Raw genomic sequence first — 15,820 nt, 5'->3', positions numbered from 1 at the left:
AATCCTCCTCACCCCCCAAAGTAAGTCATACATGAAGCATACCAACAACATGTATCATCAAAACGATCAAAACGAAAGCACAGCCCTCTAGAGAGCCCTCACTCACAAGCCCTCTTGCTAATACAAATACAACCAGCCGGGAGGGTCCACAAGCGGTGTGTTTCTTCTTTAAGAAGACAAAAACGAACTAGCAAAGACGTCGAAAACGTGGACTTTCATAAACGCGGGATCTAAAGGGCGGATGGGTGATTGTCAACCTCCTCCCTGCTGGGGTGGGTTCGCCGCGCTCGCGGGACTCAAAGTGTCGCCGCCGTTGGTGGTGGGGCTCATCGTGGTGGAGGCACCGTTTGTTGTTGTTGCGGTTGCGGTGTGGGTGGAGGCGATGCTGCTGCCGGCGGGGGCGGTGAGTTGTCGGTTGTGGCGGCCCATGGGCCCGTTGTCTTGACGGAGGGCGCGGAGTTGGGCTTCGATTTTGCGGCGTTCTTCTTGCTCGGCCTGGTGTTTGCTCTGTTAGTATATCTTCACACCAACAATTAGGATATAATTTGACTCACCCTCAACAACCGCACACCGTCCGCTCTCGCCTCTCGCATCATCTTCTTGAACTCCTGCCTCAGCACCATCACGCTCGTCGTCTCTCTCGGCGCACCATCCTGCTGCGCTCCACCAGGGCTCTTGATCCCCATCCACTTGATCTTCTCATCGTTGAGCTGCGCCTCCAACTGGTCACAGCGATCCCTCAATCCATCTATCAAACCATCCAGTTGTCCGCGCTCCTTCTCCAACTCCAAACTCTCCCGTGTCATTTCCTGGAACTCATTCGTCATGTCTTGCAGCTCCTGTTCCAGCAACTTCGCGCGCTCGGCATTTTCACGGCGAAGCGTCTCGATTTGCTGCTCCTGAGTCTTCTTCAAATCCTCAATCTCCTGGTCTTTGAGCTTCTGCAGGGCGTCCATCTCTCCGACCTGCATGCCGGCTTCCTTCTGCCTTTCAGACCTTGTGCCATGTGCAGCCTCCAACTCGGCCCTCGCGATGGTGAGTTCGGTCATCAGACGAACAACTTCGGACTCCTGATCCTCAAGTTGTTTCTGAAGCTCGGTGTGGCGTTGCTCGATCTCGTCCTTCTCAGCAACAATCTGTGTGTGGCGGGAATCGACGTCTCTCTGCTTGGCCTGAGTATCGTCGATGGTTTGCTTGAACTGCTCGAGCTCGTTCATGACGTTGGTCATCTCGTTACGAGTTTCAGTCGCCTCACGCTCAGCTTGCTCGTGGCTCGCCATTGCCTTGGCAAGATCTTGTTGGGTGGCGTCATATGACTGTTGCAGCTTGTCGTATCGGTTCTGCATTTCGGCGATTTGTCCTTCTTTTTCCATGTCGGACTTGCCATTGAGATCACGCTGTTGCTGGATCTGCCGACGTAGGATGTCTTGCTGTTCCCTCGCGCCGTTCGCTACGTCGTACAGATGCTGCACCCGCGAGCTGAAGGCTTGAAGTGAGAAGTCTTCCTTCAGCGGTGATCTGTCTCCCCTTGAATTTCTTGCGCTGGTGGATCCATCATCGACACTGCCGCGTGGGGTGAGTCCGCTCGGTTCTGCGGACACAATCTCCCAGAGACCAGAGAGCACAGTCTCGTATTCCGCTGCCTTCTTTGCGTGGCTTTCGCCCTTTGACATGGCATCTTCCATTTCTCGCGACGCAGTACCGCTGGCTTGCTTCACATTCTGCAACTCGTCATTGTGGTGTCGAAGTAACTTGTCGATAGTCACAAGACTTTGTTCAAGATACTGAAGCTGGTTCTGGTAGCCTTGACCATTTGATTGGGGCGGTAAGGGAAGGCTTTTGAGCGGCTCTGCAGCTTCTGAGATCTGTAGAGTCCGGTGCAGCTGCGCATTCAACGCCTCAAGCTGGTCTTCGACGGCATTTTGAGAGAGGTTCGTAGCCTGCCCTTGCTCTAGCGTGCGCATGTTGCTTTCGATAATTGAGACGGTACTGTCCAGACGCTCTCTGGGATTTAGCGATTGCGATATTGCCGGTTCCGGCGGTGGCGCCTGGCTTCGGGTCTGGCTTGCTTCGGTGATGACGCCTCGAAGTTGCGAATTCAGGTGCTCTAATCTGCCTTGCATTTGAGAAAGCTGTTGTTCATGTTCGCTCTTGATCTTCTCCAGATCCTGTTTGCTTGATGGGGCAGGGTTGCCGCGGAGGATATCTCGAATACCATCGAAGTCGTCAGGTCCAGGCAGATGTAGCTCATCGCGGTCGTACGCCTGGCGGTTGCTCGAAAGCGCATCGGTTCGAAGTTCCGGAGGCTGATTCGCCTGCTCGGCGAGTACAGCAGCTGTGTGTCGTAGAAGCTTCCTTTCAACAGTCTGGCGTCTATCCAAAAGACTCTTTATCTGTTCGTTCAAGTCATCCACCTTCTTGATGCTTTGCGCCAACTCATCTTCCGCCTGATGGAGTCCTTCTCCACCACTGCTGGCTCTTCCTCTATTCCCCAGCAGACTGTTTCTGCCTTTGCGCGGACTTTCCGGACTTTGGGGAGTGTCGGGTCTGCCGTCCTTCTTGCCAGAGTATAGCCGCTGAATATTCTGTGCGGCATCCTTGAGTTTGCTCTCAAGCGCAAGTTTTCTGCTCGCGGCGTCTATCCTCTGGTTCAAGCGCACATGCTCTTTCTTCAATTCGTCCACCTCGCTAATGTCCAGGATCTCGAAAGATTGCGTATCAAGCAGCGCGGTCTCGTACAGCAGATGCCGGCCGACGACATCCTGTCCGGGCTCGCGCAAGTTGGTATTAAGGCTGATGTGGTGGCTAGCGACCTGGTCGTCAACAGAGAATTTGAAGTCATCAAAGTGACCGCCATTCGTGAGTGGCTGGGTGGTGCTATTATGCGCGCGCTGCTGGTCGTTGAAGGACTGGCGGAAGTCGAACTCGTTGTAGTGACCGTTCACCTGGGCGGTGGGTTGCTTGGGATTAGGATTACTGTTGTACTGGGCGTATTGACCTGAGCTCGTCCTACTGCTGCCGGGAGAGCCATAGCCGCTTCCGTCGTAGCTCTCGTAGCTCTCGTAGCTGGGCAGTGCCGGGTCGTGGTCGGCGTGGTAATGGCCATGGTTCTGCATGTCGACGGGCGTGTAGGCGGGCGGCGAGTCGTAGCTATGGCGGTGGTGGTGCTGCTGGCGATGCTCTCCGCGTGAGATCTTCCACTGGGTCTGGTTTCGCGCTCCCTGCACTCTCACAGCCGCTCTTGGCATGGGAATGTGAGCCTCACAACACTGCGCATCCTCGGTGGTGGTGCGGACGAGAACGAGGGAAGACGCGTGCGGGCAGCGAGCGAGAGGTTCTCCCTGCGACTTTTCGTGGTTGGAGCCGCCCAAGTGTCCGTCGGAGCCAGAGCCAGACGAGCCGAAGGGGACAGGTGCGTCGAATTGCGCGGCGCGGGATCGGAGGTGGATCTGATCGTGGGCAATCCGGCAGGGGTGACCTCGTTGGGCGTGAGATTGGCTTCTGTCGTGGTTTTTGGACGGCGGTCCACAACAACCCTCTGTATCGCAAATGTACAGTCGAAAGACAGAAAGACAACGACGAGCACGCACCTCCTCGCTCTTCAACGCCCTCAGCTCGATAGGGGAGCGATTGATTAAGCTTCCGGAGTCGTCGCCTGCGCTCGATTGGTCAATTCGACTGCCTCTTGCCCCTGGCCCACCGCCCTAACGAAAAAACCCCCTTTCCGCTCTACGCGACCTCTCAACTTCCCAAATCCCCGTTTCGTGACGCGACAAACTTTCAACGGCCAATTCTATCTTCGTCAGTGGCTTGTCAGAAAAACTTCATGTCCTTCACATGGTCCGCAACGATTTCGCAAACGAGCTCGGCATCTTCCCAATTTCGTGTTGACTCGATGCAATATAAGACCTCTGGTATGACGGATATGCCCTATTCTGGAATGTGCAGAATCTGGATGAGGCTTGTAGATGTGTGGTACAGCTCATGCAAATGAGATTGCCGGCAGATGCCCACGCGGATGGCAACCTTGGAACCTTGTCTGGACTTCATCTTGACACAGATTGCATTAGCATCGGGTTTTCGTGACGCCTGGATCATCACTACTTGCCATGTGACTGCTATTGAAGCAAAGCCTGTACCAGGACGCTAGACTCGTTGACGGCGAAAATCGCACATTGGGCTAAGAAGACCAGGTCTGGCGGCACGTCGGTGGCAACAAGGGAGGAGAACAGATCCTTGGGTGCATGTTGCCCAGCTGCACAGCAACAGAGATGGATGTGAACACTCTGACAATGCGTGGCGGCTTGATCTGTAAATCTCGTTGGATGGTAAGCAGAGTTCATGCGAATCGCTCAGTCATATCAAGAAGTACTGTATGGCATTGCTGCTCATCAGCTCTTGAGTCTCACAACCCCGATCTGCCTAAGTCTTTGAGTTGGTCACAAAACCGATCAAACTTCGATGCACAACGCGGGCAAAATTGCCCAAAGAGGCGTCGTACAATGTTTGAACCACGAGGAGCCGACCAGGGACATTGGAGATCACAAGTATTAGCCATGCTTCGAATACCCCGCTGGAAGGAATGGAGAGTACGACGTCGGAACACGAGATATATCGAATGGGGTTCCAGCGTCAGGTCGAACCATCTGGTCTCGAGGCTTCATCACCATGTACCTGAAATGCGTATGTTTGCTCGTAGCTTCCATCCAAGCCAACGCCCTAGGTTCAAGATCACCACCCTTGGGTTGGCGAGAATTCCAAGACCTAGTAACATTTGGCGATAGCTACACAGACGACTCTCGCCTCAGCTACGTCTTCTCCCACAACGGCCAGTACCCACCAGTCGGATACCCCAATCCTATTGTAAGCACTCCACCTCACATCATCCCAAAGAATCCATCGAACACCACCCTCAACACACCCCCAGAACCTCCACGCCTCCGACGGCGGCCGCGTCTGGCCCCGCTACGTCCAACAATACACCAACGTCAACGTCCACAACTACGCCGTAGCAGGCGCCGTCTGCAGCAATAAGATAACCCCAAAATCGCTCGGCAACCCCAACGTCCTGATCCCCTCCGTCGCGGAGTACCAAGTCCCCACCTTCCTCGCCGAGCTCAACTACCGCCTCCCAAACGGCACCAAGTTCACGAGTATAGACCTCCCAAACACCCTCTTCGCCCTCTGGATCGGCACCAACGATCTCGGCCCCGATGCCTTCATCACCGACTCCCAACTCCCCGGCAAGACGCTTGTAGATTACACCGAGTGTGTCTTCGATCAGATCCGGAGGTTATACGCCCACGGAGCGAGGAGGTTCGTGCTGCTGAACGTCGCGCCTCTGGATCTCGCGCCGCAGTATGCGCTCCCGGACAAAGGCGGATTGAGCGAAACGCAGTATTGGCACAACAAGCCGGCGAATCTGACGGCTGTGAGTTTTGCGATGCAGAAGCAGGTTGTTTCTGTCAATGCCGTGTTCAGGTACGAGGCTGAGTCTGTGGCGAGGGAGTTGGAGGGGAGTAAAGTCACACTCCTCGACGTCCACAGCCTGGTAAAGTCTCCCCAAACATCACTTGCCTTCTCCAAGCTAACAAGTAGAAAAGTTAACAGACATCTACAACCACCCATCGCAGTACCTCAACGGGACCGCTCCTTTGAACGTCACAACGTATATCAACCAGTGCAGCAGCAATGGGACTTGTACGCCGCGGGCTAGTCCGGATAGTTACATGTGGTGGGATGAAGTGCATCCCAGCGAGCAGGTGGAGAGGATCGTGGCGAGAGAGTTTGTGGATGCGGTGAGGGGATGGAGTCGGTGGGCGTCATGGCATTTCTCAAAAGATGCCTCTGCAGGTTGATACGTAGGAGTCTAGAGTCCAAAGACAGGTACTATATCTCCTGGTCTCCATCCATCCATGAACTCACATTCTCCACGACGCTTGAAACCCCCAACGAGACAGGGCATAAGATATACTACCAATGACTGTCTGGGTCGATGAATCCCAAAATCCTCCTGCACTTCCTTCCTTCGATCCTTTAAAGGAATATGTTGCGGCGACGAGCTCCTTGGGGAATCTTGGTCGGTGAAAAAGAAATTCCTGTGGAATTTCATGTGCTGTATCTGCGTGCGTGAATAGGAATAGAGGAATGGGATTGGAACGGGCCCGAAACGCGCCAAAAGGCCCTAGGAACGAATGAGGGGAGGATTATGCGAGTTTGCAAATACCGATACATAGAACTACATACACGTTCTCACTTTTAACCCTATCGTTACGCAATCATATGATCCCCAACTCCAGGATTGAGTTCGATTTCAGCTACAGTAGATATTTGCCCTTCAAATACATCAAGTACTCGTCGTCTTCTCTCTACTGCAACGTTGTTGTTGATCACAGCACAATCACAATGGTCTTCCACCCCAAACCCATCACCCTGTCCCCCCGAGGCCACCGCCTCGCCACGGGTCCAGCGTCGACCATGCGCGCCATGTTCGAGCAGATTATGCTCGATCAGTATGATCCAGACAAAAACCCAGACGGCATCGTAAGTCTCCAACCCACCAACCACATGCCACGCGTGACCCTAAATGGTAAATTGAATAGGTCAACCTCGCCCCCGCCGAAAACTACGCCATGGCGCCCCTCCTCGCCGCCCGCATAAACCGCACCGCAGCCGCCCGAACCCTCACGCCCGACCAACTCGGCTACGGCGAGGCACATGAACAAGCATTTCCATCCGCACATGCCCATCACCGAGCGGGAGCTGCTGATCGCCAACGGCGTGGGCCCGACGTGCGAGATGCTGGGGTTCTGTCTGTTTGATCCTGGGGAGGGGCTGTTGATGGGTCGGCCGATTTATCAGTCTTTTGAGGAGGGATTTGGGACCAGGGCGGGGGTGAGGGCTGTGTGGGTGGGGTTTCCCGAGCGGGTGGATCAGTTTGCGCCCGAGTGTGTGGGGGTTTATGAGGAGGCTTTGCGGAAGGCGCAGGAGGAGGGGGTGGTGGTGAGAGCGTTGTTGCTGTGTAATCCGCACAATCCGTTGGGGAGGTGTTATCCGAAAGAGACGATCGTGGCGCTGATGAGGTTTTGTGCCATGTATGGGTTGCATCTTGTGGCGGACGAGGTGTATGCTGTGTCGGTGTATGAGGAGGAGGCTACCTTCACCAGTGTGATTTCGTTCGACTGCAGCGAGTACATCGCGCCGCAGTACGTCCACGTCATGTATGGCTTGTCCAAGGACTTTGCGGCTGGCGGGTTGAGAGTCGGTTGTCTGTACACGGTCAATCAGGAACTTTGGATGGCAATGAGCGCCATCACGATGTTCGTGTGGAGTGGAGCTGTTGATGGGATTGTTGCAACGGAGATTCTGGAGGATGAAGAGTGGTTGGAGGGGTTCTTTGCAGAGTCCAAGAAGACATTGAAGAGCAGGTTTAAGTTGACGAAGCAACTTCTGAGGGAGAGAGATGTTGGGTGGTATGAAGGCTCATGTGCTGGTTTCTTTCTGTGGGCAGACTTCAGTCGATATCTGTCGAGTGTGGGGAAGGAGGACTTTGAGACAGAGATGCGGCTGTTCGAGAAATTTGTGAAATCGAAAGTTGTGATCATTCCTGGAGGTATGTTGCGATGTGAGGAGCCAGGCTGGTTCCGCATCATGTTTGCACAGGATGGGCGGATACTGAGGGAAGGGATGAAGCGGGTGTTCCAGACTTTGGATGAGCTGACCGAATCGCCGGCGAGATGAGGAAATCTAAACTCAATGAATTTGGAGTCTTTGGTTTCGTGATGTACAGATGAAGTGTTGTCGTGTTGAAGTGTTTATGAGATGCCCTTCTCGACCTGCTCGCCTGTCAGTATGTGTCTCCGGGTTTGTGACATTCTCAAAGCGTAATACTCACCCTCCATGGGTTGCTCAACTCAAAGCCTGCCGGCGCCTTAACTTGATCTGTCTGCCCTCTCAGGAAGCCCGTAAGCCTCCTATCCCGGTCCATCACTGCGCAGTGACAGGTTAGCATACGCCCCCATCTGTATCACCCGTCTTCATCTTTCACGTACTTTGTCTATCCCACTGATCCACTGAATGCCTCGCACGCTTTCCACCGTTTTGCATGTTTCTGAGTTTGGAGAGACCTGCACCTGATACACCGAAGAACTAGATAACCACCGTCAGTCTGATCCAGGAGCGCAAGGAGCAGAGGGAAGGCCTACGGCGATGCAAATGGCGTAGGGGAGGAGGGCTTCGAATGGGACACCCCTGTTGCGCGATAGTCATTAGCTGGTATCTCTCAATGGCAGTGTCTTTCTTTCCACTCACATGGTGATTGTGGTTCCCAATGGGTGTTGCGATGCCTGGTCGTGCGCGGGTTTGTTCGGTGCAGCGTGCGGTGGTGATGGATGCAGTCGGAGGGCGCAGGCTCATGGGCAAAACTTATGGTAGCGAGAAAGACAATTGAATCACCGCCGCCCAACCACCTCCACGCCTCACGACAAGCGATTCACTTCATCACCAAGACCCTCTACACGCGCCTGCAATACCACAGTCATCGCGCATCCATCCTCGTTAACATACTGATTCCCTGGCGACCGCATCGCGACTGTCCACGACTTTCGCACACGCCGTCAGCTCAGCTGGGGCTCCCGCAAGTCGAGCGACTCCGCCAAAGCAAAGGGGTGGGCAACAGGGCCAGCAGCGTCGCCCACGCCCTCTCGCCTCCCCATTCACGCCCATCACCGCTGTCGCATCACCGGCCGCTCTCCGTCGACCCGCACATGTCCCTACCTCACCGAGCCAGAACCCTTTGACAATCACATCCTCCGCCGCGCTGATTAGTCACCGGACACCCGCCTCAGACACGACTACATCACCACCACCACGCATTCACGAGATCTGGAAACCACCCAGGAGCTCTTCAAAGCGCCGATTACGCGTGGGAAAATAGTCACTTCACCTCAAATCGCGAGTCTTGGCATATCAGGCCTCTGACCGCCGACCCGCGCCTACCTTCTCAGAAGCCGCGGTGCAGGAGTACAAGTTAAGAGCAAGCAGTTGGCGGAGTGGTCACATGGGCTAGTGACAGGCCCACAAGACAAACTGGCGACTATAGTCCTCAACCGCGCCGCTGTCACGCCCACGAGGCTGCGCGGCCGCGGCGTGAGCTATAGAGCCCAAGCCAAGCGGCACGAGATGGAGATTGACGACCAAGACGAGGATGCACCAGTAGCGGAGATCGAGGAGGACGAGGAGGAGGAAGAGGAGGTTGACGAGGATGCGGACGCCGAGGGCGAGGCAGACTCAGATGCCGATGCGGAGGGCGAGGTTGAGGAAGACGACGACGATGATGGGGAGATTGTTGGTGCCGTGAAGACGAGGTCAAGTCGGTCGAAAGCTCGAAAGACAACTGAAGACGAGGAATCCGAAGCCGAGATCGACGAGGACCTAGACGAGGACGACTCAGATGCCGACAGTGTCCAAGGCGAAGAACAGGATTGGGAAGCTGCGGACGATGCGGACGAAGACCAGAAGATAGGAAATCCTGATGCGAGTCGCTGCGTGTATGTGGTCGAAGGTGTCGAAAAGCTGTCGATCATCCAAGCTAACGGGTATTGCAGATTCTGTGGCGAAAGCGAGGAAAATGACCCCAGCGAAGAGTTCGAAGAGTATCTGGCGTGCTCGGTGTGCGGTGACAACGGTAAGTGTGGGAAGCGCAAAAGCACTCAGATTCTGGTTTCGAAAGTCGAAAGTGGAAGAATTGCGGCAAAGCGACAGAATGATATCAAGCTCCAGGGTCCAAGCGCGCTGACTTCCGTTCCTGCAGCCCACCGGCAATGTGCCAGAAATGAAGGCTCGCTAGCTGAGAATGAAGGTACGTCGTCAGATCACCTCAGCCCCCATGCATGTCTCTGCCAAGCAAAGACAAACACAAACAACCAGTACTGACACACTTGCACAGTTGCCGAACGATGGCGATGTCGCGAGTGCGTCGAAAATGGCCTGGAGGAGGACTTCAAAGATGTCCCGAACCTCCTCACCAACCGACGACGATCATCTGCTCCCAAGATGGCCAGAGATCTGCTACCTTCAGCACGTGGAGGTATCAAGCCTGGTTCGCACTCTGTCTTCAACACTCTGATCCTCCCGGACGACGGCATGGACGGCTCGAGATCGCTTAGGAAGCGAAAGACACCTTCAGAAGATATCGATGAACCGCCTCGCCCTCCAATCCGGAAGCGCAGACGCACCAATCCTGAGGAAGACCAGGAAATTCCGGACGTGGTCGTCGACGAGCCAGAGGAGGAAGAAGACGACGACAATGCTAATGATGTTGATGACGACGAGGAGCCTGGATCACCAAGAAGTCGAGCAGGTCGACCTCAACGACAGCTTAAAGGCCGCAAGCGTGGTGCACGCATCGTGTCGAAATCCGACGATCCCAAAAGCGCCATCATATCGATACCGGTCACTATGGCTCAGTGGGACCAGATCGAACGTGACGTGCAAAAAAAGCAGAAGCGGCGAGAGCGTGACCGCCAGAGACGAGCTCGCAATAGCCGTCGCACTGTCACCGCTGAACCAGAAGAGCCAGCCCACTTCCCGACCGTGCAGACATCCATGTACACTAATCCATTCTTTCCATTCCAGGATCGCGAGGTCGATGAGAACAAGGGCAAACCGTATGGTGGCATTCTGACCGATGCTGAGGCCGAAACATCAAAGACGTACCCACAAGACGCCGATCGACAGGCCTTCCAAGCCGCTCGCGACAAGGCTGAGCAGCAATGGAAGGAGAAGATGGCCAATGCGAATGGCGAAACGCCTGCGCGATCGAAACAAGCCGGTCAACCCAGCAAGATCAAGTGTATCAACTTTGGTCAATACGAGATCGACACCTGGCACGCTGCCCCTTACCCTGAAGAGTACAGCCGCAACAAGCACCTCTACATCTGCGAATTCTGTCTGAAATACATGAGCTCCGACTACGTCGCTTGGCGGCACAAGCTCAAATGCGCTGCAAAGAACCCACCTGGCGATGAGATCTACCGTGACGCCATCAAGAATCCTGAGACTGGCGCCGAGACAACCCTCTCCTTCTTTGAGGTTGATGGTCGTCGAAATCCTCTCTACTGCCAAAACCTGTGCCTACTTGCCAAGCTTTTCCTCGGCTCCAAGACACTCTACTACGACGTCGAACCCTTCCTATTCTACATCATGACAGAGAACGACGAATTTGGTTGTCATTTTGTGGGATACTTCTCCAAAGAGAAGCGCGGCTGTGGTCCTCCACCTCCTATCGAACCTAGGAGCTCGTTTGATGACAGCAAAAACGCAGAGTCAAATGGTGCTGCAGACTCTCAACTCGACGGCACTGCCAACGATCCAGCACTGAGCAATCCAGGAAACAACGTGTCTTGTATTTTGGTTCTGCCTGTGCATATGCGCCGTGGCTTTGGACGGGTCTTGATCGAGTTTTCGTATCTCTTGACGAAGGTCGAGGGTAGGACGGGATCTCCTGAAAAGCCGCTCTCTGATATGGGTCTGGTGTCCTATCGCTCATACTGGCGGACCGTCCTCTGCAAGCTGCTCCTCCGCTACAAGGGTCAAGAGTCGACGACGAACGACAGCAAGCCCATCACCATCGTCCAAATAGCCAAAGAGACCGGCATGACACCTGACGACATCATTTCAACTCTTGAAGCTCTCCGATTTCTGGTGCGAGACCCCATCACCAAGACGTATGCTCTACGCCTCGACTACGAATACATGAAGGAGTATGTGGAAAAGCATGAGAAGAAGGCGACTATCAAGATCAAACCCGAACATCTCGTGTGGACACCGTACGTGATGGGACGACCTACCAACCTTTTCGCCATGGGCGAGGAGACAAATCAGCCCCTGCAGACGGTCGCGCCAAGAGACGAGCCTGTGGAAGTTCCTCCTGAACCTGAGGAGGGTGTGCAGCAGACTCTCAAGGCACAGGAAGACGCAAAGAAGCCAAATGAGGAGAATCCAGCCGATGCCGCGGATAGAACCGAGCTGCCTCAAGTGAATGGAGTCTCGCCCAAGAACCGGAAGAAGACTCCGCCAACCCTGGCATTAACGCCCCAAACCTCACTGACAGAGCGCCCTCCCACGAATGGATCACCCAGCCGACGCTCGCCTCGGAAGACGCCGAATGGCGGCATGCATCGCATGGATTCCGGCGAAGCCAGCCCAGCGTCTTTCCACTCGGGATCGCAGCCGTACTCCGCGGGCCCTATCCCACCCACGCGCTTCGAAATCTTCCCGGCTGTACCTGGCATGCCGTCAACGACAAAGAGACGACCCGGCCGGCCTGTGGGGAGGAGAAGCAGCAATCGCAACTCATATAGCATGACGCCGCGGAGGTCACGGCCGTCGTCGAATCACCATACTCATAGCCCGAGCAATGGCGGCACGGCGAGCGCTCTGCGCCGGACGCGGAGCAAGCTAGGCGATGTGGCGATTACGGCGACGACGGATGACAATCAAGATGAGGCTGTCGTCGAGGAAGGTGCTGCCGATGAAGATGATCACCCCGAAGGCGCAAATGCCAAAGAGGATGAAGACGACGATCCGGATGCACCGGGCGAGGAGGACGAGGAGATCCAATACGAGTAATAGTGGTAGACGACGGGTAATTGCGGTTCTCTGCGCGATGCAATGTGTGCTGATGCTGGGTGTTGATCACCGTTCTTACCACACATAAACAAGGGAAAACGCTACTGATGCTGGCTGGGTCGAGGGAAGCAAAGAAGTCTGGTTTAGCTGTGGGCTTGTACCTGCTTCTGCGATCATGCAAGGTACATCACATCAGCAGCAGCACCTGGGTGTGGCGTCTGTCACTCTTTTGTCAACCTGCAGGGAGCTTCTCGGCCGCCCGCTCGGCATACCAGATTCGAATGTATTATCATAATAGAACCACTGCGGAAGAAAGGGGAGACTTGCGTTGCTTGTACGATATAGAGTATGGGGTGTACCGTAGGTACCCTTTCCTTCCCATCCCATGCCACCATACCGCCATCCCGTTCAGCCTGTACCAGTACCAGTACCAGTACCCATCCATCCCATCCGTCCCTGGTACCACACCCTCCCTACCCTCCCTCCCCTCCTCGATACTTTCCACGGAGGTTTTTCGTGGTCGGTCACTCATCCCAAAAGAGGTCTTCCAAACTGGTTTGAAGAGCTGTGAGCCATGGGTGGGGAAGGTGAGGAGCTTGAGATGGGATGGGATGGGACGGGTACTATTTCCAAGCTTTTGGAGTGCGTGCTTGTGTGGATGCTTTTTTTATTGGGGGCGTCAGTGGGAAGTGCGAGGACGCGACTGGGAGGGGAGGGGGACGCGGTGGGGGGTGGATGGGGAGGTTGCTGCAGTGTGTCTAGTCACATGCATCACGCTGGAGGCCGGGTGAGGAGGAGAGATGGATGGATGGATGGATGGGCGATATCTCGACGCGTTTGGCCTTGATGAGGAAGGGGGGCTTTTGTTTACACAACACAACACGACACGACGACACCGCCCTCATCCTCACCATCATCTGTCTCACGCGTCCCTCGGGGCGCTATTCAACCGTCGCGAAAGTCAGGAGAATTTTTGTTCATGGCTGACGATGATGGCAACGGGAAATCACGACGAGCACGTTGCAGCTCTGTTCCAGAGCCGCGCATCTTTCATCAAGGACCTGGTCGGGCGTGTTGGTTTGTTTGGAAATCCTCCGATGCTAAAACGGTCTTTTGTCGATGGGGGTAGAGGTGGAGAGGATGGGTATGGTAGTGGTAGTGAACGTTTCGTCGACCTTTGGAAACCTTCCGTAGAGCCTGACGGGAAGGGGATGATGAGGTACCCGGTACACGGGGGTGTGGGAGGTAGGGAGCAGTATGGAAAATTTCCGATGCCCTTTCTAAACCAGTCTTTCGTCTCCTACATGTAATGATGTAACCTCGTGAACACGCGCATGCAGTGATGTCTGTATCGACAGCATAGGGAGAGGAGAAGGTACATCGCTCAAAGCCTTTCTTTCTTCGTGCATGTGCAAATGCATGCGTCATCTATCTATCCATTCGGTCCTTCTTCCCAAAACCAAGACCAAAGCGTTGACCTAGCACGTGAAAAGTCAATAGTCGCCTTCGCGCTCGTATCCTCGACGCCTCTTCTCTCATTATCAGTACTAGTAGTACTTGTTCGTATTGCAATCAATAGTCGATTCCCTAATTGCGACTGCCGAGGTTGAGGCGGGGCCTTGTCGTCGTTATCGTCGCTACTTCTTTCTAAACATGCTCATCATTTGCTCTCACATGTCAGACTCATCAGACTCCGACTCAGACGAAAGAAAGAAAGAAAGGATTTCAATCCTTCGAGCGTTGTTGGAGGCTTGAATCCTACGGAGAATTTCGCATCCGTCGCCTCATCGTCAGCTGCTCCTTTCCTGCAGTCACAGAGCTGTATTTTTCGCCCCCACCACCACCACAACCCTCGCAGCCATTGCCACAATATCCAACATCACCTTGAAACCTCCAACTTTCGCCTCACCCCCCAATACACCTTTGCCACGGCCCGAACACTCGACTCACATTCGCCTCATAATCTGAAACACCTCCACCCCCTCGCACCTCCCCCTCGTCCTAACATTGGCCAGCGGGAAGTGGAAAAAAAGAGCTTACTGCAAGCTGACATGCAGCTTTTCGCCCTCTGCCCTGTTCCAAAAACTCAATCTCGACCGGGCAGCGGCCGTTCCGATGTCGATCAATGTGGTTGTTTTTCTCCTCCACCCAGGCTCCTGCTAACAAGACCGCGCGAGTCATGAATCTTCTTCTTTGAGCAGGTGGTCGCGTGCCTACTTTCCCCTTCTTTCTTCACCGTGCTGCTTGCTTGGTAGCGAAGGGCCAAACAAGTACATCCACAAGGTACATGTACCTCTGTAGATTTGGTTGATCTGGGGCTGGAATCGCTACCGACCTGTCGTTTCTCAGCGGCGAAACGGTACTTCGCTACAAATCAATATGGAAGGAGAGGTAGGCAGGAACGACCGATCAGCTCCCCTCCCGATGAGATGCATCGCTTGCGCATTACGTACGTAAGTATGTGAGTACCTATTCCAGTTTCCTTCATGTTCCTCTGGGACGCGAGGACTGGAAGCGAAAAGTCAATCTCAATTCCGTGACTCTTTCTTCTGGTCGTCAAAGTGTGGTATGGTACTGCTTGTTTTGGTCGTTCTGCCAGCTGCAGCGGATGTAGGCACCAGGCACGAACCGGTTTTCTCTTCCATCGTCGAGTAAGCTGTGTTTCTTTTTGGGAAAGCACAAGTTACTGAATCGAGCTGGTCGAAACAAAGATGTACAGCGCCTCTCGATTGGGAGAAGTGGATCTTTCAAGTCATCTCTTCAGTTTTCGATCAATTCATCCATGTGCTAGAAATATGTACAGCTGTTTTGTGGGGGTTGAAGAGAAGTACACGCTTTCTTTCTTTGTCCTGTTGATACCGTCCGGTTCCCAAGACCCATTTCCGTTTCCTTTCTCCTTCTCCTGACCAAACCCCTCAATTGGTAATGCTGTCGCTAATAGTGATGACAATTGGCCTCCCCAAAATCCTGGTGTCCCCCAAGCGCCTCGCTAGTGTGTAATGCGTGAAGTCATGAATATTTGTGCACAAGTTGCTTTTTTCGTGGTCGGAGATCGGCCGTGAAAGTAGAGGCCCGTCCAAAAGGGGTCGCGGTTGTAATCGTTGCTGTTTGTTGTTGTTGTTGTTGTTGTTGTTGTTGTTGTTGTTGTTGTTGTTGTTGTTGTTGTTGTTGTTGTTGTTGTTGTTGTTGT

General features: G+C 54.2%; 5 protein-coding genes across 5 annotated transcripts; 3 read left to right on the top strand and 2 right to left on the bottom strand.

Moving 5' to 3' along the window:
• Positions 1–252: 252 nt before the first annotated feature.
• On the bottom strand, positions 253–3,248 carry M409DRAFT_25024 (uncharacterized protein; the record flags this gene model as incomplete). The annotated part of the gene is made up of 2 exons (XM_033807505.1): positions 253–495; positions 555–3,248. The coding sequence occupies 2 exons, from the start codon at positions 3,246–3,248 to the stop codon at positions 253–255; spliced, it is 2,937 nt and encodes a 978-aa protein (XP_033665516.1).
• A 1,420-nt stretch (positions 3,249–4,668) lies between these two features.
• M409DRAFT_67757 (carbohydrate esterase family 16 protein) lies at positions 4,669–5,858 on the top strand (the record flags this gene model as incomplete). The annotated part of the gene is made up of 3 exons (XM_033817537.1): positions 4,669–4,863; positions 4,928–5,551; positions 5,604–5,858. The coding sequence occupies 3 exons, from the start codon at positions 4,669–4,671 to the stop codon at positions 5,856–5,858; spliced, it is 1,074 nt and encodes a 357-aa protein (XP_033665515.1).
• A 547-nt stretch (positions 5,859–6,405) lies between these two features.
• M409DRAFT_25022 (uncharacterized protein) lies at positions 6,406–7,740 on the top strand (the record flags this gene model as incomplete). Its single annotated transcript, XM_033807504.1, has 2 exons — positions 6,406–6,543; positions 6,673–7,740. 2 exons carry the CDS (start codon positions 6,406–6,408, stop codon positions 7,738–7,740), a joined length of 1,206 nt encoding a protein of 401 aa, XP_033665514.1.
• A 74-nt stretch (positions 7,741–7,814) lies between these two features.
• M409DRAFT_25021 (uncharacterized protein) lies at positions 7,815–8,585 on the bottom strand (the record flags this gene model as incomplete). The annotated part of the gene is made up of 5 exons (XM_033807503.1): positions 7,815–7,835; positions 7,895–7,989; positions 8,052–8,148; positions 8,205–8,250; positions 8,566–8,585. The coding sequence occupies 5 exons, from the start codon at positions 8,583–8,585 to the stop codon at positions 7,815–7,817; spliced, it is 279 nt and encodes a 92-aa protein (XP_033665513.1).
• Positions 8,586–9,180: 595 nt separating this feature from the next.
• Positions 9,181–12,630, top strand: M409DRAFT_67755 (uncharacterized protein; the record flags this gene model as incomplete). Its single annotated transcript, XM_033817536.1, has 4 exons — positions 9,181–9,548; positions 9,606–9,685; positions 9,812–9,859; positions 9,947–12,630. The coding sequence occupies 4 exons, from the start codon at positions 9,181–9,183 to the stop codon at positions 12,628–12,630; spliced, it is 3,180 nt and encodes a 1,059-aa protein (XP_033665512.1).
• Between the last annotated feature and the right edge of the window lie 3,190 nt (positions 12,631–15,820).

The sequence above is a fragment of the Zasmidium cellare genome, assembly GCF_010093935.1.
Source record: "Zasmidium cellare ATCC 36951 unplaced genomic scaffold M409scaffold_25, whole genome shotgun sequence".
NCBI classification, from domain to species: Eukaryota; Fungi; Ascomycota; class Dothideomycetes; order Mycosphaerellales; family Mycosphaerellaceae; genus Zasmidium; species Zasmidium cellare.
This window is presented reverse-complemented; position numbering and strand designations above follow the sequence as displayed.